Below are 9834 nucleotides of genomic sequence, written 5' to 3' on the forward strand. Positions count from 1 at the left end.
TGGCCCAGTGGTTAGCACTGCTGCCTCACAGCGCCAGAGACCCGGGTTCAATTCCCGCCTCAGGCGACTGACTGTGTGGAGTTTGCACGTTCTCCCCATGTCTGCGTGGGTTTCCTCCGGGTGCTCCAGTTTCCTCCCACAGTCCAAAGATGTGCAGATCAGGTGAATTGGCCATACTAAATTGCCCGTAGTGTTAGGTAAGGGGTAAATGTAGGGGTATGGGTGGGTTACGTTTCGGCGGGTCGATGTGGACTTGTTGGGCCGAAGGGCCTGTTTCCACACTGTAAAGTAATCTAAAGTAATCTAATTCTCCCTCAGTAAGGGGACCAAAATTGTGCAGTATAATATGTGTGGTCTCACTAATGCCTTGTACAGCTGCATCAACACTTACCTCCTTTTATACGCTATTCTTCTCATAAAATTACATCTGCCTTCCTTATTACCCGCTGTACCTGCACACCAGTTTTCTGCTATTCTTGCACAAGAATACCAGACTCCCTCTGCAACAAAGCTTTTCTCCATTTAAATAATTGCACAACTGAATTGTGGAGCTTGTTCAAGGAACAGCTACTGCGTGTCTTTGATAAATAGGTACCTGTCATACAGGGAGGAAGTGGTTGAGTGAGGGAGCTGTGGTTTACTAATGAAGTTGAATCTCTTGTCAAGAGGAAGAAGGAGGTTTATGTTAGCATGAGGCATGAAGGCTCAGTTAGGGCGCTTGAGAGTTACATGTTAGCCGTGAAAGACCAGAAGAGACAGCTAAGAAGTGCCAGGAGGGGACATGAGAAGCCTTTCGCAGTTAGGATCAAGGAAAACCCTAAAACTTTCTATAGGTATGTCAGGAATAAACAAATGACTAGAGTAAGATTAGGGTCAGTCAAGGACTATAGTGGGAAGTTGTGCATGGAGTCTGAAGAGATAGGAGAAGCACTCAATGAATATTTTCCGTCAACATTCACACTGGAAAAAGGCAATGTTGTCGAAGAGAATACTGAGATACAGGCTACTAGACTAAACAGGATTGAGGTTCATAAGGAGGAGGTGTTAGCAATTTTAGAAAGCGTGAAAATAGCTAAGTCCACTGGACCGGATGAGATTTATCCTAGGATTCTCTGGGAAGTTAGGGAGGAGATTGCAGACCTTTGGCTTTGACCTTTATGTCATCATTGTCTACAGGAATCGAGCCAGAAGACTGGAGGATTGCAGTCTTCAAAAGGAGAGTAGAGACAATCCTGGTAATTTTAGACCAGTGAGCCTTATTTTGGTTGTGGGTAAAGTGTTGGAAATGATTATAAGAGATAAGAATTATAATCATCAAGAAAGGAATAATTTGATTAGGGACAGTCAACACAGTTTTGTGAAGGGTAGATCATGCCTCACAAACCTTATTGAGCTCTTTGAGATGGTGACCAAACAGGCAGATGAGGGTAAAATGGTTGATGTGGTGTATATGGATTGTAGTAAAGCATTTGATAAGGTTTCCCACAGTAGGCTATTGCAGAAAATACGGAGGCATGGAATTGAGGGTGATTTAGTGGCTTGGATCAGAAATTGGCTAGCTGAAAGAAGACAGAGGGTGGTGGTTGATGGGAAATGTTCATCCTGGAGTTCAGTTACTAGTGGTCTATTTTGGGGCCACTGCTGTTTGCCATTTTTATAAATGACCTGGATGAGGGCATAAAGGATGGGTTAGTAAATTTGAGGATGACACTAAAGTCGGTGGAGTTTAGTGTAGATAGTGCGGAAGGATGTTGCAGGTTACTGAGGGACATAGATAAGCTGCAGAGCTGGGCTGAGAGGTGGCAAATGGAGTTTAATGCAGAAAAGTGTGAGGTGATTCAATTTGGAAGGAGTAACAGGAATACATAGTACTGGGCTAATGATAAGATTCTTGATAGTGTAGAATGAGCAGGGAGATCTGTGTCCATGTGCATAGATCCCTGAGAGTTGCCACGCAGGGTGATAGGATTGTTAAGAAGGTGTACTGTGTGTTAGCATTTATTTGGAGAGGCCGGTGTTGGACTGGGGTGTACAAAGTTAAAAATCACACAACATCAGGTTATAGTCCAACAGGTTTAATTGGAAGCTCTAGCTTTTTGAGTGCTGCTCCTTTATCAGGTGGTTGTGGAATGTAAGAGCATAAGATACAGAACTTAGACCAAACATTTACAGTGTGATTTAACTGAAATTATGTATTGAAAAAGACCTGGATTGTTTGTTAAGTTTCTCATCTGTTAGAATGACCATGTTAGTTTCACTTCTTTCATATGTAAATCACAATTTTTTTTTAAAAGTTGCATTCTCAGGTTAACTTTAACAATTGGTGTCAGCCCAGATAATGTGTTGAAGGTGTTAGCCCCTGTGTGTGCCATAACATTTAGACTGATTCCAATCTCAAAAATTAGATTAACATGGATTCATGCAGTTTTTGAGCAAAGTACTATGTAACTCTGCAAGTACAAATTCACCTCACAAATGTTTATTTATGTCTGTGTATGTAATGTGTGTGTGTGGGGTGGGGAGGGGTGGGGCCTTATGAGTTTCTGTGAGAGAGAGTGTATACATGTTGTGTGTGTCAGTGTAAAGGCGTCTAAGTCTGTGAGAGGGTGCATGTGTGAGTCTGTGTGTCTGTGCATAGGAGTGTTTGTATGTGTGTGTATATGTATGCCCAGTCAGGAGTGTTCCCTCCCAGTTGGGGAACACTTCAGCGGTCCAGGACATTGAACCTCGGACCTTCAGGTGACTATCCTCCAAGGCAGACTTCGGGCCAAGCAGAGGCTGATAGCTAAGTTCGGTACCCATAGGGAGGGCATCAACCATGTCACATTACAGGTGACCACCATTGCACTATACCCACACACAGACACTCCTACATGCACACAGACACTCCTATACACGCACATACACATACACAGAGACACTTCTATACACACACTCACATATACTCCTACAGACACACACACTCCCATACTCACACATACACCCTCTCACAGACTTAGACCCCTTTACACTCACATGCAAGCATATACACTATCTCTCAAAATCACTCACAGCTCCCCCCACCCCCCCACCCCCCCACACACACACAAAAACCCACATGCACACATACACGTATACGTTTGTAGGGTGAATTTGTACTTGCAGAGTTACATAGTACTTTGCTCAAAAACTGCATGAATCAGTGTAAGATTCTGTTAATTCATTTTTTAGATTAGAATCAGTCTACACATTATGGCACAGGTATGGTTAGATTAGATTACCTACAGTGTGAAAACAGGCCCTTCGGCCCAACAAGTCCACACCGACCCTCCAAAGAGTAACCCACCCAGACCCATTCACTTTGGTAAGAATGACGGGAAGGCAGAATACTGGGTCAATGGAAAGATTCTTGGTAGCGTGGATGTGCAGAGGGATCTTAAAGTCTATGTACATAGATCCCTGAAAGTTGCCACCCGGATTGATAGTGCTGCTAAGAAGGCATACAATGTGTTAGGTTTTGTTGGTAGAGGGATTGAGTTCCGGAGCCATAATGTCATGCTGCAATTCTACAAAACGCTAGTGCGGCTGCACTTGGAATGTTGTGTACAGTTCTGGTTGCCTTATTACAGGAAGGATGTGGAAGTATTGAAAAAGGTGCAGAGGAGGTTTTCCAGGATGTTGTCTGGTCTGGAGGAAAGGTCTTATGAGGAAAGGCTGAGAGACTTGTGTCTGTTCTCATTGAGAGAAGAAGGCTAAGAGGGGGTTTGATAGAGACATACGAGATGGATAGGGTAGGCAGTGAAAGTCTTTTTCCTAGGATGATGATGTCAGCTTGTTCAAGGGGACATGGCTACAAATTGAGGGGTGATAGATTTAAGACAGATGTCAGAGACAGGTTCTTTACTCAGAGTGGTAAGAGCGTGGAATGCTCTGCCTGCCAATGTACTTAACTCAGCCACATTATGGAGATTTAAGCAATCCTTGGATAGGCACATGGATGATGATGGGATAGTGTAGGGGATGGGCTTCGATTAGTTCACAGATTGGCGCAACATAAGGGCGCTGTTCTGCGCTGTATTGTTCTATGTTCTGTGATATTTAACCTCTCAGAATCTCTCAAGTAACTTACCTACCACAATTGTTAGGCTTACTGGTCTATACTTCCCAGCTTTTTCTACAAATCACTGGATATTCTCAGCAAAGAAATGAAACTGGACAGACCACCCAGCATTATCCTCTGTACTGGAAAGGACAATGCCTGAAACAGCGCTGTGGAACCTGCAAAGTCCTTCCCATATGCATCTGGGACAGCTGTCTCACAGAATGTCAGGCCCATTGCTTGGCTACTGTCATATTTACAGAATTGCACTTCCAGATGATGTCCAGGACATCACCATCCCCGTATATCCCCAGATATTAGACTAGAAAGGATCAAAGTTGGTTACGCACAGGTGTTATCAATTCGAGAAGGAGTGAAAGTAGACAGGTCCCCTGGGCCGGATGGGATTTATCCGAGGATTCTCTGGGAAGCTAGGGAGGAGGTGTTGGAACCTTGGCTATGATCTTTGAGTCGTCATTGTCTATAGTTTAGTACCAGAGAACTGGAGGATTGCAAATGTTCTGGCTTGTTCAAGAACGGCAGTCGAGATGACCCAGGTAATTATAAACCAGTGAGCCTTACTTCTGTTGTAGGAAAGGTTTTGGAAAGGATTATAAGAAATAAGATTTGTAATCATCTAGCAAGCAACAATTTGATTTCAGACAGTCAACATGGTTTCGTCAAGGGCAGGTCGTGTCTCACAAACCTCATTGAGTTTTTTGAGAAGGTGACCAAGCATGTAGATGAGGGTAGGGCAGTTGACGTGGTATACATGGATTTCAGTAAAGCCTTTGATAAGGTTCCACATGGTAGGCTGTTGGAGAAAATGTGAGGCTTGGGATTAAGGGTGATTTAGCAGTTTGGATTAGAAACTGGCTTTCTGAAAGAAGGCAGCGAATGGTGGTTGATGGAAAATATTCAGCCTGGAGTCTGGTTACTAGTGGTGTGCCACAGGGATCTGTTTTGGGACCACTGCTGTTTGTCATTTTTATAAATGGCTTAGACGCAGGTATAGGTGGATGGATTAGTAAATTTGCAGATGACACTAAAGTCGGTGGCGTAGTGGACATTTTGGAAGAATGTAACAGGTTGCAGTGGGACTTGGATAAACTGCAGAATTGGGCTGAGAGGTGGTAAATGGAGTTCAACGCCGCTAAATGTGAGGTGATGCACTTTGGGAAGAATAACAGGAAGGCAGAGGACTGGGTCAATGGAAAGATTCTTGGTAGTGTGGATGTACAGAGGGATCTTGGAGTCCATGTACATAGGTCCCTGTAAGTTGCCACCCAGGTTGATGGAGCTGTTAAGAAGGCATACGGTGTGTTAGGTTTCATTGGTAGAGGGATTGTGTTCTGGGGCTGCAATATCATGCTGCAACTCTACAAAACACTAGTGCGGCCACACTTGGAATAGTGTGTATAGTTCTGGTCACTCCATTACAGGAAGGATGTTGGAGCATTGGAAAAAGTGCAGAGGAGGTTTACCAGAATGTTGCCTGGTCTGGAGGGAAGGTCTTATGAAAAAAGGCTGAAGGACTTGGGTGTGTTCACATTGGCAAGAAGAAGGCTAAGAGGGGATTTGATAGAGACATACAAGGTGATCAGAGGATTAGATAGGGTAGACAGTGAAAGTATTTTTCCTTGGATGATGATGTCAGCTTGTATGAGGGGACATAACTACAAATTGAGGGGCAATAGATTTAAAACAGATGTTAGAGGCGGGATCTTTACTCAGAGAATGGTAAGGGCGTGGAATGCCCTACCTGCCAATGTAGTTAATTCAGCCACATTAGGGAGATTTAAACAATTCTTAGATAAGCACATGGATGATTTTGGGATAGTGTAGGGGGACGAGCTGAGAATAGTTCACAGATTGGCGCAACATCGAGGTCCGACGGGCCTGTTCTGTGCTGTATTGTTCTATGTTCTATGTTCTGTCTCACCAGCAAGACAGGAATAGTGAGAGGAAAGGAATTACCGTGGGAGTTCTTACCATTCGCTCTGCACATCTTGAAGTCTCTTGGCTTCAGGTTAAACATGAGCAATGAAATCTGCTGATTACCATGTACAGTCCTCCCTCAGCTCATGAATCAGTTCTCCTCCATGTTATATGAGTTTTGGAAGTACCACTGAAAATGGCAATGGTGAAAAAAGTAGTCTGGATGGAAGATTTCAACATCAACCGCCAGGAGTATCATGGTTGTAGCACTACTGATTGAGCTGATTGTCCCCTAATGGATATAGCTGCTAGACTGGGTCTGTGGCAGGTGTTGAGGGAATCAATAAGATGGAAAAGCATACATAACCTCATCCTTACCAATCTGCCAGCTGCAGATGTATCTGTCCATGACCATATCAGTAAGAGTGATGCCCACACAGTCCTTCTGAAGATGAAGTCCTGCCTTCACCTTGAGAATACTCTCCATCATATTGTGTGACAATATCACAAGGCTAAATGGGACAGACTTTGAAGAGGTGTAGCAACTGAAGACTGAGCATTCATGAGGTGCTGTGAGCCAACAACAGCAGCAGTATTCTACTCCAGCACAGCCTGCAACCTTGTGGCTTGACATATCCCCCACTCAACCATATTAAAATGTAGATGCCATATCATCTACCACCATCTTGGATTAGAAACAGCCTGTTCGGTTGGCAAAGTTTACATGCACCCAGAGATGTTGACCTAAATGGGTAATACTGCATTTCAGAAACTAAAAGCTCATTATGGAGGTGGTAACATATTGGCATGACCTGAAGCAGTTGGTTAAACCACAGTGGGGTTATTTGCAGCTGAGAAAGTCTAAGCTCAATTGTATGAAGCCTCCATGAGCAGACTATTAGATTCTAAAACGGGGAATCGAAACCACAATTAAATTAAATCCTTTGGATGTGAAGGAGCAGGAAATTCCAACTGATGCGAGTGCTATAAAGGAGTATTATATTTTACTATGTGTTTTGAAATCTTTAAATTTGTGTTATATGTAAATTGTACTCTTTTTTCCTATTTGATCTCCACTTATTTCACGACGTAAATATCTGTTTGTTATTAAATCTGAATTTGCAGCATTGTAGGCAGTGTTTCAGTGAAAGTCAACCTTGCTACTTCCAAAAGCAACTAAGTCTGATCTGTCAAGCCAGATTTCAGTCCATTATCTGACTTGTTTAATAATAACATCAATTGGGATCATAACATTGTTCTGTTTTAATTAGATTAATTACTTACAGTGTGGAAACAGGCCCTTTGGCCCAACAAGTCCGCACCGACTCACCGAAGTGCAATACACCCAGACCCATTCCCTACATTTACCCCTGCACCTAACACTACGGGCAATTTAGCATGTCCGATTCACCTAACCTGCACATTTTTGGACTGTGGGAGGAAACCAGAGCACCTGGAGGAAACCCACGCAGACATGGGGAGAATGTGCAAACTCTACACAGTCAGTTGCCTGAGGCAGGAATTGAACCCGGGTCTCTGGCGCTGTGAGGCAGCAGTGCTAACCACTGTGCCACCGTGCCTTATATTGTGTTTACCAAGGCAAGTGGACACTGGAAAAAAAATGTTGGCAGAAGATCCCATATGGTATAGTTACGGAACATTACTTTCTACTTTATCCTGTAAAAGTTTGCTTTTAATTAATTTACATGATGTATTCAATTAAATCAAATAGTATTTAGTCTTTTAACTGAGTAGTTATCCTGTTTGAAATTGGTCAGCATGAACCAAAGGGTTTGTTTCCATGCTATATGACTTTATCAAATTACATATTACTTGTAAATGCTAACACAAAATTGGAGTCCAAAAGCAGTATCTCCTTATCACTTGCAGCAAATTTCATACTTCATTTATGACTACTCTCTGCTGATATTTGTCTCTTTGGCTGGAGCATCTTTGCCTTCAGCACCTTTATATTTTTGTATTCCCCGCTCATATTTGCAACAGCTAAAGTATTTTTGCCTTTCCATAACTTTTCTGCATATTTACTATCTTGCTCCACTTGCTCTTCCACCCTTCTATCCACACCACATTTTCAGCCCCCTTCAATTTTGAAGAAAAGAGATTTGTCAAGTTGCTGTACTGCCCTTTTTATGTGTTTGAGATGTGAGCACCATAATGCTGGAAGCAAAAGTAACATCTGGTCCCACATAATCAGTTAGGAGTTTAGAACAATCCACAGGGTATGGAGGTTCCAATTATGAGGAAAATGATAAATTTATGAACAATTTCCTGTTACAGATTGAATGATTCCGCAGATCCAAAAGACCTTCTCAAAGATCCAGTGGTAAAACAAATAGCGAAGAAACACAAGAAGAGCCCAGCCCAGGTGCAATGGATGTAAGATTTTTAATAGGAAGCTTATTCACAAACAGTGGACTGAGAAACGGACATTGTTTCACTGTCTATCCATTCTAAACTAATCTCACTCATCCCAATGCCTGCATCATCCCCATTGAACTACTATTTGCTTGAATTTAGTGTCTCAAATAATTATCCCATTTGTTTCAATAAAATTCCTGCGTCAACTTCTCCATGTGTAGATATATTCCATCCTTAAACGTCCCTTTCTGAAAAGCAATTTCTCCTCACCATGATTTCAGTGTTCCTTCTATGATAAGGTAAATAACCTCTAACAGTGACATTGCCTTCAGCACCACTTTATTTTCGTACTCCCTGTCCAACAGCTAAATTGCCTTGGCCTTTCCATGACTTTTCTCCATCCTGTACTCCTATTTCAGGGCATTCTCATTTTGTTCCAGGAGTTTGCCCCTCCACTGTACTTGTGCATTTCTTTTGGACATTCATTTTCATACTTTTCTGTCTCAAAGTCTATGACCTGGCACTTCTAACCCTAACCCTGTAAGTTGTAGAATACTTGTAGTCAAAGATGAGAGTGGTCCTAAGGGAAGAGTACTAAACTGGACCAAGGCCAATTATATCAAAATTAGTCAGGAGCTGGGAAATATGGATTGGACACAGCTATTTGAAGGGAAGTCCACATTTGAGATGTGGGAGGCTTTCAAAGATAGGTTAAAGATAGTGCAGGATAGGCATGTCCCGTTGAAGGCAAGAGATAGGAAAGGCAAGATTCGTGAACAGTGGATGACATGAGAAATCGAATGACCAGCCAAGAGGAAAAGGGAAGCGTACATAAGGTCCAGGCAGCTAAGAACAGAACGGGCCCTGGAGGAATATCAGAAGAGTAGGACCAGTCCTAAACGAGGAATCAAGCGGGCTAAAAGGGGTCATGAAATTGCTTTAGCAAGCAGAATTAAGGAGAATCCCAAAACATTTTATTCTTATATAAGAAGCAAGCGGGTAACTAAAGAAAGGATTGGTCCACTAAAGGATAATGAAGGAAGGCTGTGTGTTGAACCTGAGAGAATGGGTGAGATTCTGAATGATTATTTTACATCAGTGTTCACTGAGGAGAGGAACATGATGAATGTTGAGATTAGAGATAGAAGTTTGATTAGTCTGGATCACGTTGACATAAGTAGGGAAGATGTGTTGGGTAGGCTAGAGGTTATTAAGGTGGACAAATCCCCAGGACCAGATGGGATCTATCCCAGGTTGCTGAGGGAGGTGAGAGAGGAAATATCTGGGGCCCTGATGGATACCTTTGTGGCATCCTTAAACACAAGGTGAGTTACCGGAGGACTGGAAGGTTGCTCATGTTGTTCCCCTGAACAAGAAGGGCAGTAGGGCTTTTCCGGGTAACTACAGACCAGTGAGCCTGACATCAGTGGTGGGTAAGT

At 42.8% G+C, this 9834-nt stretch overlaps 1 protein-coding gene across 1 annotated transcript in view; it reads left to right on the top strand.

Moving 5' to 3' along the window:
• Positions 1-8417, top strand: part of zgc:56622 (uncharacterized protein LOC326033 homolog) — a gene marked incomplete at its 5' end in the record, with an annotated part of 106975 nt that extends 98558 nt beyond the window's left edge. Inside the window, one exon of the mRNA XM_043707496.1 lies at positions 8315-8417. Within this exon, the coding sequence (XP_043563431.1) occupies positions 8315-8417 (103 nt within the window). The remainder of the gene's footprint in view (positions 1-8314) is intronic.
• Positions 8418-9834: the final 1417 nt, after the last annotated feature.

The sequence above is a fragment of the Chiloscyllium plagiosum genome, chromosome 17 (genome assembly GCF_004010195.1).
Source record: "Chiloscyllium plagiosum isolate BGI_BamShark_2017 chromosome 17, ASM401019v2, whole genome shotgun sequence".
NCBI classification, from domain to species: Eukaryota; Metazoa; Chordata; class Chondrichthyes; order Orectolobiformes; family Hemiscylliidae; genus Chiloscyllium; species Chiloscyllium plagiosum.